We start from the raw sequence: 18,249 nt of genomic DNA, 5'->3' as shown, positions 1-18,249 counted from the left end.
CTAATTTCTCCCCTGAGTCCGTGCTTACGCTAAGACGCGATAATTTTCGTCGCGATAGATTCGTCGACACTCCGCCGTCGCAAGCCCCGGCCGACACAACCGCACCGCCACTAACGCGACCACTTAGGTAAGTCATTATTTATATTAACGTTAATTTGCGAACATCAACACTTACAATTGATCATTTTAGTTATTCTTGACTGACCATTTGACAAATAATTTGGAAGTTAAGACTGATTAAGTTAATTATTGGTATTTTTATCAGGAAGGCGGCTAATCTAGTCATAAGTTTGGTTAATAGGTCAAATCTGTTCACATCTCAATCTTTATGTCACGTGGCCCATTTAAAAAAAAATGTATTCTATTAAGAAAATATTATTATTTGAAAATAGATCGCATGAAGTATTTAATAATTGTTGTTTATGCGACAGGGCGAGCTCTCGAGTATGTTTAATATCTCGGCCCAGGTCTTCATTGATAAAGGTTTACTTGGGTCATTGTCATCTAAACAATTCAATTCACAACGATAGTATAGTAGAGTGGATCTGTTTAATCACATTGTTAGTTCGTATTTGACTTATATCATTTGCAGTTTAAGATCTTGACTTTATTGGTCCGTATAATAAAACACTAGTGTTTATTTATAAAGCGACTGAACGGATTTCGATACAAGATAGACACGACGAAATTTTGTGTGATCTCTACTAACATGATTTGTTGGGACTGGACCCCTCGGATTTCGACCTCAAACCATCGTTCATAAAAGCTTAGCTAACCACAAACGTTTCTTCAACACGGTTGAAAAACTGTATTACGTTATCCCAATTTGGAGTAGCAGAAGAGACAGATCAAAGACTAAATAAATAATTTTTTGATGTGCGCTTTGTTAATTCCAGTCATGTCGATGAGCACCCTGATCCGCGCTGCGTCGCGTCTCCCTCGCTCCAGCGTCTCGCCGCTTTGTTGCCGGAGGGCATTTTACTCCGCAGACAGTAAAGGTAATTAATCTCTAAGCTGTAATACTTTACTATAAGGAAGGTCTTTCATGTGCTAATCTTTGGCTTTTGGGTAGAACTTTGTCGATTTTTACCACCAACTAGCACTTTGAAGCCCGATTTTGTCATAATTTATAATTTCAACCAGTGAAGTTACTTAGTACTAATATGACAATACAAGCGGTAAATTAAATTCTTTGCAATTCAATCTTCTTGATTGATATTGTGACCGGTTGTCAGTAGGTTAATAATGCATGCCGTCAAATGAAAAAATTAGCCGTATTGTCATTTAGTTGTGAAAAATTCTAGTCTAAAACGCTTGGCAATGGCAATTTGCGAATAATTATATTATAATTACAACGAATTCGTATGTCAAAAAATAATCAGCTGAAACAATAAGTAAAGTTTAAATATAATAATTATTGCGTAACTTTAACCGTTTACGCAGTGCATGTGACGGAAACTCTCAAAAGGAATAAATTTTCACCGTTTTTGTAACATTTTTCATTGATGCTTCGCTTCTTGCGGTCATAGCGTGACGTTATATACCTATAGTCTTTCTGAATAAATTGGGTATCAAACATTAAATTAGTTTTTTAATTCGAAACAGTAGTTCCCGAGATTATCGAGTTCAAACAAACAAATTAGCTTTATATATTAGTATACAAAATTCAAAGTAGTATACAAAAAAGCGGCGATAGCCTAGTTGGGTGTGGAACGAACTGCCAAGATGAATGTCCGCACGTTCAAATCCCAAGGGCATACACCTCTGACTTTTCTAAAGTCATGTGTGTATTCTTTGTGAATTTATCGTTCGCTTTAACGGTGAAGGAAAACATTGTGAGGAAACCTGCACATCTGAGAAGTTCTCTATAGGAATTTCGTAGGTGTGTGAAGTCTACCAATCCGCTCTAGGCCAGCGTGGTGGACTAAGGCCTAATCCTAAATTCATCTTCTCAACAACAGAAGAGTCATCTGTCTAGCATACATCTATATTACTTTTCATAATACGAAAGACACCGACATCACTCAGCGCATTAGCAAGCTAAAGTGGCAGTGAGTAGGGCACACAGTTTGCAGACCTGACGGTAGATAGGGCAAAAAGTATTATAATAGAGACCACGTACTAGCGAACGAAAACTCCTGATAAAGAGCGCAGGAACTCACTGGTTACCCGCTTCTATCAGGTCGGTATAGAAATCTTTAACAGTGGACATCATTTCGCTGATGATGATGAAGCTCATAAATATTAAAATATATAGAGAAATAGGGAAATTAAAGTACAAGCTTGGCCGAGCAGGCACTACCTATGATGTCCCGACAAATTACTCGACGATCTTGTAGCCGAAGTGACGAGTGCACGCCTCAGAAGAAGTCCGGGGTGTTAAATGATACTCCGGTTGCCGTCCACGGCCGATGCGGTAGCATTAGATGCGAGTATCAGCGAGGGGGAGTAAAGAATTAAGAGGGAATTAGGAAAATGTGGATATTAGGTATATGGAAAGAAAGAGTAAAGTATCATTTTTTTCTATAATACCAGTAGCATGCCCTTTTCATATAATCGCAGCATAAGGGCCGGTATTAAGTTCAAAGAGACGGCATCTAAAACTAAGCTATAGGCGGATGAATAGTTTTACACAGAGTTAAACCTTCACCATAGCTTACGTTGAGGAGACACCAAGCGGCTCAACTAGTGAGTTCTTCTCCATTCCTAATAAAATAAACTATTAAAGAGTAGCATCAATATCTCTTAACATTGGGTTTAGAGATTTTATTCACGTTCTAAAAGACATGAAGTCTACTTACAATGTGTGTACCCGCTTGCATTAATCTCGAAATTCCTAATTAACGTATATTCTGTTGTTTGCGATAAAAATGTTCTTTATTATTGATTAGTATAAATAGTACATTACCATTAAAGACTACAAAAACAAATGTTATCGCGTACAATCCACCGTATCTGCGTTACCCAATGTCGCCTTGAACAATTATCTCCAGTGCCAGCATCCCTCGGACTCTTGTGAAATGAGCAGCCAAGGGGCCCTGTTATCGCTGTTCACTGCAGTGACTAAAGTTTGACAAATAACCTTGTACTAGAAATGTAAATAAATTAGCGTTCTCTTGACTCCTGCGTGGAAGTCCTTTTGAGGAACCGTAATTGTCTAAATGGCTGGTTATTCCAATATTTAAATGCTGATTTTTTATATCAGAGCTGAACTAGCGTGCAAAATATTCAAATCCAAAGAAGCTTTAATCCCGCCATATAATAAGGGAGTTACGATATAGTTTATATTAAAGTATTATTATATATTATTATATATTATTTATATTATTATCAATGATTATAATTAATTTATAGAAGAATGTGATGTTCTTTTTAGGAAAATATTATTTTAGGGTATTCAAAGATTTATTTTATTTAAACAAAATTACTTATTGTCCACAAAGTTCGCGTAAAATAACCATTTTACTACTTTAATGTAGAACAAATCACCACCAAATCACAAACTAACTATTTTTTTCACCAACCAAAAGTTACACAAAAGCTTTGAAAACTATCGGCAGTACTAGGAAAACAGGCCAAGTGAAGAGATGTTGCACTATCTCACCCCAAGCTCTGTACAATTTTCCTTGTGTGCAAGAGCGAGACACCGACATAGGCAATCTATGTATTGAAAGAGGGCTGTTTTATAGTATGCATTTTCTTTTACTACTTAAGCTTAGCGTTCCGCACCCAGTCCGTCATAGCTGGGGGACTCAATCTATTTCTAGACACAACAGAAAGAACGATTTTTTTAGTACACTTAATATTTTTACACACTTTAAATAGGCAATAAATAATATTCAATAACAGAGTTTTTTTTTTCTTGTTAAATAATTACCTACCTTAAAAACAATATTGTATTAAGTGACCTTAAAACATAATAAAATATATTCGTCAATGGATGTAATAATATATCTCTAATATTTTCTAAGATTAAAAAATAGCATTGGTCTTTAATAATAATAATAACAACTTATGTTTATACAGTATTTAAATTATAATACATGAATGTATAAAATGTGAATGAATATATGCATAGCGAATTTGCGTGAGTAATTTATTATTTGTGAAGAATATTATGACTTGTTACTAGCAAACCGCGAAAATAATAAGTAATTGCGAATGCACGAACTTCTAAGTAGAAATTAATATGTACCATTTAAGGAATTGAACTGACTAGAGTCAGACGCTGGTCAATTTTATAATCGCACGTATACAAACTCACCGTCTCACTAAGAATAATATCCCCTTGAAGTCCTCTTCGCTTCAACAGATATTTCAATATTGATGTTGTATATTTCCAGCGCGGTATTACACGAAGAAACACGAGTGGGTGTCGGTGAGCGACAACATCGGCACCGTCGGCATTTCCAGCTATGCACAGGTACGTGGCTGGAGATAAAGACTTCACTTGTCAAAGTTCATGCAACTCAGCAGTAGGTGATGCGCCTGATGAAGTGTCACCGCCACTTTTAAGACGCTGTCTGGAACTTTAATATGTACACTGCAAGGGTATTCGCTGAATTATTTGCGAGGAAATTAAGTAAAATATTTGTAATCTGTTATCTCTTACACAACATTTTGTAAACCAATTATAAAGCAGGCTTCCCTTGAAATGTCCCAGGAAAAGAGAGTCATGGGTAGATGTATAATTTTGAAATTTTTGATTGATCGAGCAACCAATGCGCCAATCATGCGTTATTCGCTCAACCGATCCCGATAAAACAATAAGGAGCTTTGTCAAATTTTTTGCCACATTCTAAAACACACTGGTGATCACACCAGCAAGTCTTTAACAACAATACAGCATTACACGCTAAGCCCTTGATGATAATAAATAAAGTAGTGGTACATTCTTATACTCTTGCATATTGGAGACTTACCGTTTTACAGTAATAGACACATTACTTGACAGTGCTGAAGTTAATCGCCGCTAAAGTCCCGCTGATATGGTAACATCCACTTATCTTGACCTTCATGTGGTATTCAGATATGTGTATCGTTGAGGTCAAGATTTATGGATATTTTATTGTAGTTAGTATATTACTTTGCATTATGAAACTGTACGTAACACTTATTGCCATAATATATTGTCATTTTATAATGATTAACTAGTTACTATTTGTCATTTTCTTAATTATGTCAAATAAACAAAACAAGGGACAGAGACACTAACATTAAATAAGGGACTGAATAAATTTATTATTATTCGATTTAATGTTTATTAGTAAAAGGTCCTTAATGAGCACGGTGATCTACCTTACAGCTTTAAAACAAACCTCACAGCTGATGTTAGTTTATGCAAGCGTTTCACATCTCTCAGTTGTGGTTAAAAATATATATTACTTTAACTCTCAGTTGTATTATCATAATTATCCGTCGGTGTGGTTGTGACTGGTGGAAAATTTTAAATCCATCAAGCGATTGTTATCACGTTGACAAGAAAAAAACGATTTAATTTAACAGCATTATCGTACACTGTGGGGGTCACGTTTACAGTTATATTAACATACTAATTAGTCAACATCATCTCAACATAACAAATCTTGAATTCTATCGCTATAGGTATAATTTATTTTTTGGCAGTAAGAAACTAAACCTTTGATTCTTAAGAAACTCTCACTCTCTCTCTTTTTACATCGTATTTCTCAATATCGAGATTCATGACCTGCACTCTATATAACTTTCTCACGAACGAGTTTTCTCCCTCTGTTTCTGTCTCCAGTGGGGTGGTGAGCGCTGTCGACTGTACAGTCGAGAGCGGTGCAGATCGGGTCAGACGAACGCATTGGCTACCGCCACGAGGCCTTCTCCCATCTACTTTGCCAGTCTTGTTGAGCTTAAGATACTGGAGACAAAATAAACTGACATATGGAAAACAAGCTGTCGATGGGTTCGTAGCACAATCTGTGATGCGAGGTCATATATCAATTAGTATCTATATTATGGGCGCAGATGTATTTTTTTAACCAATCAGTTCATCTTCTTCCACATTTTCTCCTGCTGAAATTGTTCTGGAAGGGCTTAAAATCAAACTTGACTTTTTTTAGATTTATTGGAAGCTGACGAACTTCGTACCGCCTAACAGTGTTCATTGTTGTCGATTCTTTAATATTTTTTTTTTATACTTATTCTGCTCTTCTGGAAACCGCTCAACTAATAAGATAAAAAAAGAAAAAAGCAAGTTGATAAGTCAACAATTACATTATGTCAAAAAATATAAAAACATTTTAAATTCTTTCCATCGTTCCATCTAACGTTTTGCCATTGTTTTTCCTTCCCGGAACCCCTCCACTAACACCTAAACTTTACAGTATGGTATTAAAGTTCAAATTGACTTTACTTTATTATTACGAATCTTTTGTATGGGAATATAGAAAAGTGTTGACTTTAGACTTATTCAGGCAATTTTTAAAATTTTTCTCTCCGTTAGAACCGTCCTCGTACTTCAAGGAATATTTAAAAAAAAATAGCGAAATCGGTTCAACTGCTCTCAAGATTTGCGTTTATTCACAGATTCGTTTTTATATTATAGATATTGGGTGTACTAGAAATTTACAACATAGTGAGTGAGTGGCCCCCAAAAGCTACACTATTGGCACCGTAGATTAATAGAATATGGAATTTAATTACGGGATGCAAAAATTGTCATCACACATGCGCAGTGTACGTCATGACTACTCAGAAGTTATGCTGTCTTAATAAATACTCCTGAACTCGGCGAACTCAACCCTTCCTCCGAATCTAGCTTATTGGCGAATATTTTTAAATTATGAATATAAAATTAATAATAACGCGTATAGATTGATGTTAATTATATTAGTCGAGATAACTCAATTTAAAATATTGCGAGCCACAAAGCCTGTTCAATGTACAATTCTTTCTTTAAGAAATTTATTTAAATGTTGCGTTATTTAGCAGACTATTTTCATCAGGTCACTATTAATCAGTGGCGAAGGGTGAAATTTTTCAAAAGGTAACCCGGTGTGAAAAAATTTGCGTCAGTTAAGATATCGGGAGCAATTTATGGGAAAACAAAAACTAAGATAACGAATTAGTCTTGATTCGAAATCGACAAACGTTGACATACCTACTAAATTACCTATTATACGTAAATAATTGAAACATTTATAAAATCGAACACTAAATGTAGATAATTCTCCTTCCATTAATCACAAATATAAGTACTTACCTATTAATTTGTTATAACAGCAACAAAAGTAAGTATTAAAATTATAACCACACTACCTCCCTCCCTATAAGTATCTGTTTTTTTTTTTTTTCAAAATAAAGCTTTAGGTTAATTACCCCATATAGAAATAGGTATCACGATCGCCAAACAGACCAACAGTTTAAAGGTACTTACATGATGAACGTATATAATTATCAATTTAAATAATCAAGAAAGGTTATTCGTTAACTTTTGCTTGTATCGTTATAAATTCAGTAAAATATAATAAGTAAGTATTTATTTTCTTCTAACACACATTTTGTGTCTAAAATCAAAAACTTTCAGATCTACTTTTAATATTTAACTATCTAAATACTAATATGTGAAATTACAGACTAATAATATGCTTACGTAAAGGTAGACATTAAACTGATCACAGGTAGTTAATTCCATTATAATACACATTTACTTCTAGTTTCTAAATAAACAAAGCGCTGGTAACTAAATATCACAAAACTATCAAAAAATAAAATTAATATGACAATTTACAAACACCGCAACTCGGTAGCATAATAAATTATGACGTTTAATTTACGTAAAAAGTGACAACTATACAAAGTCGGTTAACGTGAAGCCGAAAATGCTCGGGTTCCCTTTGCCCATATCTTCCGCGCGATTCCGACAAACACTGGCATAGAAAGTCATACAAAGTGCTGCCATCTATATTAAAAAACATACTACGACATTAAGCCGCTTGACAGCGGGTTACCTTACGCCAGTGGCGTCACAATTTCACTTTGGTAACGGAATTTCTGGGGAACTAAATACAAGGTGCGCCATCTAACGTTATTTAAAATAGGTAATCGATATCGATTAAATTAACAAACAACGGGCTATTCGCCGATAGATGTCATTATTAAGTGATAATTAATTAATAAGTTACGCTATTATAATTATTGTCCACTGTCTGGTATGTTGTAAATTTATATTTGTCTATTAAATATTTTGTTTAGTATCACCGAAACCTAAAAGGGAAGCCGGTGGGAATCGGCTTGTATGGACGCTTCGCCACTGCTATTAATCCATATCTAAACATATATAAATTATTACTTAACTTGGTCATTTTATGTAGCTTAAAATTATCCATTACATTATATTGTTTAATATCCGTTTAATATATCCGATAAAATCCGTTTAAATAGTTTTGTTTTTATTTCAATGTCTAACATTCGCGTAAACATAAGAAATCATTATATTGTTTAAATTAATACTTTACAATACATCACAAATAGGAGAATGTATTTAGCTCATGGTAAAACAGGGCATCCAATACTAAATACTAATACTAAAAAGATATCTTAAATACAGCTGTATATTATTATCAAAACAATATCGTTTAGAATTTAGAGCGTTATTTTTTTGGGTTGTAGGTGGCCGACAGTTTGTTACTCTCTTTGACCTAGGTGGAGCAGCAGCATTATTAAACCCTATAACATCTCTTATGTTAACTCCGTTCGACTTATACAATCCTAGTACCTGGCTAGTAAGACCGGTATGGGGTTAAATTTTCTATTATAGATATGGATGGATGAATAATGATCATGTCCTGCACAAAAACAATTCATATCTATAGCATACTATACAATAATCTATTCTATCTATACTTATAATAAATCTGTAGAGAGGTCAATTCTGTACATGAAATATATTTCCAAAATAACTACCAGGGGGTGATTAGGGATCGATACTGATGCCAAAAATGCAATTAGTAAAATTTTTGTCTGTCTGTCTGTCTGTCTGTCTGTATAACCGTTATAGAAACAAAAACTACTCGACGGATTTTAACGAAATTTGGTACAATTATTTGTCATACTCCTGTGCTGGTTATAGTATACTTTTCATCACGCTACAATTAATAGGAGCAAAGCAGTGAAGGGAAATGTTGGGAAAACGGGAGAAGTTACTCCATTTATTAAGCTTCCGTTGCGTGTGCAACCTTAATGGTTAAAGCTGCACAGAAATCATGTATGACGGAAATGTTCTCCTTAAAATTATGTAAAAAATATCCCACGACAGCATATGTCTATCTTTTATGCTTGACTCACAATAACACGCGTAACTCCCAATAGCTTAGCAGTTCGAAGCTTTCTCATTATATTTGTCTACTCTTACGTTTATAACACTCTCAGTCATCCCTAATTAAAAAAGTTAACATTATTAAATATTCCATACAAAAGAATCATAGAAATCGGTATAGAAACACCAAAGTTATACATGAAATATGCTAATAATAAGCCATCACGCGTGAATACTGAATCATGCTATATGCTTCCTTCGATTTCACCAGGATCCCATCATCAGACCCTGACCAGACAATCGGACCACCTGCATACCACCATACATTAAAAAAACATCCCGACAAATAGGGTACCGGACTCATTTTTGTTCTTTACTTTTATCAAATATTTACATAATATAAATTATAACACAGAAGGAATTTTTAAAATCCGGTAAAAAAGGAACAAGTTATAAGTCTATGAATTTCGGTGGAAGGGGTAATTAACAAGAAACAGAAAAGAGACGAAATATCCACATGTAACGTCATCGGGAATTACGACGCGTGCGAAAGAAAGAGATGTAGCGATATCCCCACATCGCGCCCACTTCTGCACATTACAATATTTTAAATATGAATTACCCGCTCATTTTTTAACCAATTTTTATGCAGTTTTCGCAGGAGTACTTCTTTTTCATATTATTATCCACTATATATAGATTATATATAGAATAATGGACAAAATCAAGCATAGGCCGGTCCCCTATTGAGCACCTCCTCCATTTTTGAAGTCCGAAATCAACGCGGGCGAAGCTGCAGGCGGAAGCTAGTTATATAATAAACTAGTTAGAAATAATAATAAATATATAGCATTTAATAAAAAAAGTTTTTTTAAGTGCAGGTCAAAATTTATGATCTGTTTTTAAAGCTGAGCTAAATAATGAAAATTGAAATTCTCTTAATAACAATAATATGTGTGTGCCCATAGGAAGGACATAAGCTACTTTCGATTCCGGGAAATATATCTCGGGATTTAACCTGGAATTATTTCACGCGGGCGAAGAAAAGCTATGTTATGTAATATATATGACACAAGCTTTGATTCAGCTTTCTTTGATATATATACTCAGAGACTTATTTTCATAAAAGTCGCTATGACTCCCAATGATTGTATTATTAATTTATCCAGATGGATAACTAATATGTATTCCTTACAGCAGTGGCGGAGCGTCCATGCAACCCGATTCCCACCAGCTTCCCTTTTAAGTTTATTTACGATTGTCTTAGTTTTTATTTTCTGTTAAATTGGCTGCGATGTTATCTAAGGCCACATTTATTTGGCTTGGGTTAACCTTTTAAAAAATTTCACCCTTCGCCACTGCCTTACAGTTTACACAGCATATAACTTTAATTCATTCTACTATGCGTTTCAGGTAATATGAACAATGTACAACTCAATTTGTAGGAAATAGATAATTTTTTTGAGATATACATTGTTGTAAATGTTAGGGTTTAGCCAGAGAATGCAATGTAGGTGTCTGAATAACGTTATTTCTGACGATTTTCACAAAAAAAATCTCTATTATAGTCTAAAAAACTTGATTAGAATGAAATAAAAACCATCCGAAATGAATTCTCTCAATAACAGTGAAAATCGAATCAAATCCGTTGCGTTTACAGAGCGAATAAATATACTTATCGCATAGCGCCTTTGAAGGCAGATGTAGCAGGGGCTTTAACGGAACCCCTATCGCAATTAATGACATTTGTACACGCATGCGCATTGGTTCCCCGGACCGTTTACTTGCACTGCAGTTATGACATCCTAGTATGCACCGCCGAATTCGGCGCGTTTCAGGACGCCAAATCATAATAGGAAGTCCTGCCATCTTTTGACGAACGTACGAACTTATTATAATTTTAAGATTATCTTATCAAAACTATTTTCAAATACTTTTGAATTTTATATGCAAGAAGGGAAAATTAGGGTATATATTATTAACTGTAGTATGATATACTACTTTTAACAAAATTTATCTCTTCCAATGTAAAAAAACTTGCACTGTTATAGTCATGACGGCGTAGATTGCGGTGTTGAACTCGGCGCGTTTCAGCACCCCAAATTATTCAGTAAGGAAAACTCCTTACTATATTTTGACAAATATTTTCAACCGATTATTCTAAAAGTTTGTTTTTTTAAGAATTAAAAAACTTTATATACTAACGTACATTCAAAACGTTATCTGCAATAGTGGAAAATAATTAAGTTACTTTTAATCTCCGCCTACGATCCCGCCTACATAATGGACTTCATTCGATACTTGCACTGCGGTCATGATATCCTAGTATGAGTCGCCGTACTTGGCGTAATTCATAACGCCTCAAATCAGTCGCCAACGTTTATTTTAAACTTAGAAACTCATATTGGACTTACATTCTAAACTTTTGAAAATGAAAATGATTTTAAGCGCGTTCTAAAATGTTATTTGCAAGAGTGGAAAATTAAGGTATTTATTTTTAAATGTTAGTAGTACATATTATGTGAATTTTAATCCTATCGTGAAATCAAAGTTTTATTCTACTAGTCAAGAATTTCATCGAAATATTTCAATAATATGTGAAATGGAAAAATCCATAAAGCTTAGGCATACGGCGCGGCGCCAGTAAACGACGATTATATATTTTTTTATTTTATGGCAACATTTTGCCAAACAATAGCAAAAATTATGCATTGAGTTACATTGCAGTTTTTTTTTTCAAAACTAATTTTTTGAGAATGCTTTAAAGTAAGTATGGTACCCTTGAAAATGTCCTTTGTAAGAAAGGAAAATTAATGTTTGTTAATTTATTAACCACGTAGAAGTACATAATCGACTATACCCGTTTACTTGCACTGCATTTATAATACCCTAGTAATGTGTGCTGATGTACTAGGCGCAATTCAAAACAAGTTAAATTCTTGCCATCTTTTGACGAATGTGATAAATAAACAATAAAATTGCAATTATTTATTCTGAGAAGTCTCGAAAAAGTTTGGGAGGTGTTTAAATAATAAAAGGTACCTAAATATTTTAAACTCAAAATATATCTATTATCTATGTAATATATGGTTACGGTGGGGGCTTTGGCTGTTTTTAAAAATTCTGTTTAATCAAAGATCAATATGCTTACTCCTGTGACACTAGGAGTTCATGAGATTGTATAGTTTTAGTACGTTTATCACGGAACACCCAATCGCACATTTCATACCTTGTTCCGTTCCTTCCTCCACGTTTACAGTCACACAGTGCGATTCATATCCAGTGCTCTCCTCTACAGTTATGATATCCTAGTATACGTTGTCGAACTTTATGCGATTTGTATGTATGTATTTATGTATTTTCAAACCTTCATGAAAAAAAATCACGCGCCCCTTATTTTGCTGATATTTTTCATAGTTTATTAAATACATTGAAATTACCATTTAAAATGCAGAATACAACATAAATAAACCACACACTATGGAAAAACACAGAAAATCCTTGACTAGAGAAAAGATATTTTGAGAAGCACAAACGAAATAAAAAATATTTGGAATATGTTGATATTCAGAATAAAATTTAACAATTGCTGCATTGAGTACATGCCGCAGTACAATTAATATTATCCTTTTATTAGCGAAATACAGAGGATATTTTGTCGGGTATGTGAAGAAGCTCTACTACAGGTATTCCATAAAATACGGAGTCAGTTTAAAACTTATATCACTTTCAATTACTCTGGGGTGGAAGTAACGTATTATGAATAATATCATTTTTTTGATATAAAGCGGACACATTATAATTACTCCACAATACTACTCTGCCACAATCAATGGTATAAGTCTGGATGTAATATAGTATGTACATATGGCGCGTTTCGTGACGTCTGCATGTCATGACGTCACGTCATCACGTCGTTCGTAATCGATAGTATTTATATATATAATACACGCTTGTGCTGTATGCCTAGTTAATCAGAATTCTCGCTCTCTCTAAAATAGTTATGATCTCCTGGTATACATAGTCGGTATTTGGCGTGATTCAGGTTATCCACCACAATTTCTCCTCTTATCTTCCTTTTAACACATAGGTTACTTACTCTTAATAAAGAATAACTACTAATGCATTTACATAATATTATTATTATAAACTAGCTTCCGCCCGCAGCTTCGCCCGCGTGGATTTCGGGTTTCAAAAATGGAGAAGGTGCTCAATTTGTCGGGATGTTTTTTTTTAATTTATGGTGGTATGCAGGTGGTCCGATTGTCCGGTCAGGATCTGATGATGGGATCCTGGTGAAATCGAAGGAACTTTTAACCATTAAGGTTGCACACGAAATGACGGAAGCTTAAAAATGGAGTAACTTCTCCCGTTTTCCCAACATTTTCCATCACTGCTATGCTCCTATTAATTGTAGCGTGATGAAAAGTATACTATAACCAGCTCAGGAGTATGAAAAATAATTGTACCAAGTTAAGTTAAAATCCGTCGAGTAGTTTTTGTTTCTATAACGGTTATACAGACAGACAGACAAAAATTTTACTAATTGCATTTTTTGGCATCAGTATCGATCCCCTAATCACCCCCAGTTATTTTGGAAATATATTTCATGTACAGAATTGACCTCTCTACAGATTTATTATAAGTATAGATATGCAAAAGTAGCTCAAAAATTGTCCATAACGAAAACATGCATTTTAAAGTAAAACAAAAGAAATAATATCGTGAAGCCACCCAAATAACTAATGATATATTAAATTTTGTGACTGTTCAATTTAGTCGGGTCCGCGATATCACTTTTGTTGAGTTTCAGAACGCGACATTACATTATTATATTCTGTGCTCCAACGCACACTGCTTTGATGTTAGGAACACACCTACATTGCTTAGACAACAGTGAACTTTATACAATAGCAATAAAGCTCAAATTGACTCTACGTATTAAAAAACGTTTGTATGGGAAATAGAAAAATGCTGTTTTGAGGATTTTCCCGGCAATTATTCGAATTTTTCTCACCTTTTAAACCTTCCCTAGACCTCCACGAATAATTCAAGACCAAGATAAGATAAATCCGTTCAGCCGTTCTCGAGTTTTAGCGAGACTAACGAACAGCAATTCATTTTTATATATATAGATAATTTTGTGTTTTAATAAGTAAGTGCTGCCTAGTGTCTATTTTATTTTACCCGCTCTATTAGGCTATGAGCCAGACAGAATATTTTTGATTAAATATCTACTGTTGGAGTTATTCGAATTGCGTAATATGTTTTATTCTGCTAAAATTGCGTAATATGTTTCATTCTGCTAATTTATTTTGGATTGATGTCCAATTAGTTACGATCCAAATTCGTCTAAAAACCACAGTAAAACGAGGTCGAACACGAAATTAATCTAAATTTTATTTGATCAGTAACCCCATGGCGCATGCGTTCTCTTTCATCTGTCAATACCATTCTTTCCGAGAACAGTACTGATTTATGCTGTCCTGATACTCGGAGTACGTTGGGACAAGAATGATTGACGTCTGATGCTCTTATGACACTTGAAAGTAGGTTGTTGGATATCATTAGGTACTGATTTTTGTCGAAAGTTTGTGGCAGTTATTTTGTCCCATTTAAACTTTTACACGCCGTGGAAGTCTGATATGAATGGGAGAAGCATCTAACCATTCTTATACAATGAATGAATGAAATACAAAGATTTTATATTATAATCCACAAGTTATTATTATTAATTCTATTTTAATTAGCCGAAATTATTTTTTTCATTGTCAATGCGGTAAATTAAAACTTTTATGGTAAAAAGCAAGGACCAATGTCTTAAAAACCCCTTATTAAAATCGGTTAATATATTAAATTTGTTAGTTAATTATTTATAAAATTTATTACTTTTATGTGAAATATTTTTTTAGTATTAATAATGAACATTAACATATTTTACCTTAATGAAATTCGTCAAACGTTGGTTTCGAGTCCAATCACAATCAATCAAAGTACGCGACAGGGGGGAGAATGTTCGTGTCGAGTTTGTTTTCCTACACTAGGGCGCCACATTCCTAGCGTGACTTGGACGCTAAATCCTGTATAGTTGACGTGAATGTACCAGGATATCAGAACTGAAGTGAAGATTCTCAGCATACAGTCCTATGCGCATGCGTGCAGTTACAACTGAATATTAATATCGTCATTGTGACGTAGGCCATAGGAGATAGGTCACAACCATGTAACAGACTACTTTAAACCATACTTAAAAACAAGAAATAAAACCGCCGTCCAAAAACTAACCCCCTTATTCATAGACGTTTTTTATCTAACGACCGAGTAAGGCTGTGATAACAAGTCTGTTTCTCAGTGCTGACGGCATGGCAGTCTTCGCAGTGCGTAGACGTAGGGCCGTTGTGATTGGCTAATATTGAAATACAACAACAATAACCAATCACAACGGCCCTATGTCTATTTCTCAGTGCCGTTGGGCACTGAGAAACAGGCTTGTTATCACAGCTTTACTCCGTCCTTAGATAAAAAACGTTTATGAATAAGGGGGTAACTATTTAACAATAACTATATACTGGTTACCAATTTTGGAGTCGGTACCAGTTTTGGAGTTGGTTTTTAGTTGATTTTTAAGGCGGCATTGTTTATTTTTGTTAAAAAGTTTTTATTTTTTGCTTTTTTGTGTTAATAATAATCTTGAGACCAAACGACAAACGCCCATTCAAATATAAAAAGAATTTACTTAATAGGTCGATGCCTCTTCGAGTAACTCCTTACTGTTAAAGAGTTCTACCTTCCATCATCAGCTCACCTCCATAATGATGATCAACATACGCAAGTACTTAAGTTACTTCATAAAAATTGCGAAAGAAGATGTGTGAGTGTCTATGCCTCGCGCGGGTGCTTATGGCCTTTCCGCGCTGGCAACACCGATGACAGGAAGGACGGACGGGTGCCATATTGGACTTGACTTCGAGACCACCGAACGAACCATCATTATAGTTTTTGTCTTTTGTATTTACTTTATATTAAATATACAGTCCTCTATACTAAAAACTGGTTTGATATCTCAACAGTGAGCCTATAAAATTTTAGGGTTGCCCTCAATTTCTCCAGGATCCAATCATCAGTTAACTTGGTGACTATGGGATCACTTCAACAATATCTCCTTTGGAACAAAAAAATAATTTTGATAATCAGTCCACAAAAGGTGGAGTAATCGCGTAACAAATATACAAAAAAAAACATACACTCGAATTGAGAACCTCCTCCTCTTTTCAAGTCGGTTAATAAATGATTTTTGAATAACTCATAAGAAATCATGAATTTTATATTTACAATCTAAAGATAAATCTACAATAAAATTAATTCACTTTATTTTAACTATTTGTTTTTCATGTAACAATAACATATATATTTATGTAGGTGTACGAAATAACAACCAAATTTATTATTACAGTTTTAATTAGTTAAAAAAAAAATTAGTGCCTCGCGCAGCCGAAAAATTTCAACAATCACAGGGATTTTCCGATTTTTTCCGATTTGTGAAAAATAATGCACCAAGTACTAGGTCATCAGATATCCCGAGGAGATGTTTCGATGCAACTGAAATGCATAATGTGCTATTTAAACATTCCGATTCGTTTAGGTTTTCGCCAAAGGCCAGTCTTTTTTATCCATTTATCATGCTGCGCTCTACTGTCCCGCAAACAAATGAATACAAGGATACCTAGCCGCTGATTATTCTATTGAAAAGAAATATATTTAATTAAATCAAATAACCACAGAGTTAACACAATATTTAACTTGTAATAAAATAGAAAGAAATACATTTAATTACTTAGACCTATTAATTTCTGGGAATGAAAAATCTGCGAAGCCACGTTTATTGTATTTCAAATCTTTTTGATCGACATAAATCTACCACCTCTTCGGAACATGTTATAAGATGGAGCGGCGTAGGAAACTTTCTTAGCCATAAACTGTCCATGAAGTTTTGTTTCGTCATTTTACTAAATTGATAGACCATTTTAGTTAAATGACCACAAAAATCGTTGTAAAATACAATATCATATGCAGAATAAAGTCCTACAGAAATTATTTTTCTCAATTGCAATGACTTTAACGGAAAATGTAAATAACAAACGAGACATTATGAGGAAAGATTAGTAAAATCGGTTACGTACGTTTTTTTAAGTGGTGAAGGACAGCTCTCAAAATGTGCGTAGTTTTACGTTTTAATTACGAATTTCGGTAATGACCTATAGCGGTTTCCTGGTTTAATACGTGACGTAGGTCATATTTCCGAGAGAAACAATAACCTTAGTTTCAATCTATTCAGGTTCCTTAATTCTTCATGTCCAAGCGTAATGCTAAATCACATTAAGCTCTGCAGGATAAGGTATATTTTAGTATTCATGTTCATTAACATTTTTCGCACTGCCTATAAGTTTATGTTCAATATTAGGTTGCTACGGTAACAAGAGGCAGTACATACGTAAACAAAATTTTGATTGGTTGCTCGGCAACACGCTGAGTCCAAATAGCGGGCACCAAGGCTGCATAACTGCACGGAGATTGTTTATATGCTTCTAGACTGATCGAACGAAATTATGTTCGTTTTTATGTTATTTAAGTAGTTATTTTATTTTGTGTCCAGTGCAGATATTGTTTTGCGTAATGTTCTGTAGTTTTAAATAATTCATAATATTATACAAAAAATAGTTTTTTTTGATCGGCTGTTGTTGACAATAAATTGATTCTTCATAAGGCTCTTTGGTAGCGCATAAGAATTATAATTTATATTATTATTTATAAGAAATTATATACCGGAAGGTTCTATAATGTCATGAGACGGAATAATATGCTGGTTATGAATGGATTTAACTAGTTGCGCCTTTGCCTACACCTCGAAACTAAACAGCGAGAGTTTATAAGTATATTGAAATATTCTTTATTTTATACCACCT

The 18,249-nt window shown here is 34.1% G+C and overlaps 1 protein-coding gene and 1 long non-coding RNA gene across 2 annotated transcripts in view; one reads left to right on the top strand and one right to left on the bottom strand.

Moving 5' to 3' along the window:
- LOC115455541 (glycine cleavage system H protein-like) overlaps positions 1-18,249 on the top strand; it is a 36,653-nt gene continuing 18,404 nt past the window's right edge. Inside the window, exons 1-3 of the mRNA XM_037444032.1 lie at positions 1-127; positions 897-998; positions 4,344-4,423. Of these exons, the coding sequence (XP_037299929.1) occupies positions 899-998; positions 4,344-4,423 (180 nt within the window). The 5' untranslated portion in view covers positions 1-127; positions 897-898. The remainder of the gene's footprint in view (positions 128-896; positions 999-4,343; positions 4,424-18,249) is intronic.
- On the bottom strand, positions 16,727-17,731 carry LOC115455542. Its single transcript, XR_003939806.2, has 2 exons — positions 17,467-17,731; positions 16,727-16,885 (listed from the first exon to the last, which is right to left on the bottom strand). It is a non-coding gene; the product is annotated as an uncharacterized LOC115455542 (long non-coding RNA).

The sequence above is a fragment of the Manduca sexta genome, chromosome 27 (genome assembly GCF_014839805.1).
Source record: "Manduca sexta isolate Smith_Timp_Sample1 chromosome 27, JHU_Msex_v1.0, whole genome shotgun sequence".
Classification (NCBI taxonomy): domain Eukaryota; kingdom Metazoa; phylum Arthropoda; class Insecta; order Lepidoptera; family Sphingidae; genus Manduca; species Manduca sexta.
Note: the sequence above shows the minus strand (reverse complement) of the source record. Positions and strands in the feature narration are given on the sequence as shown.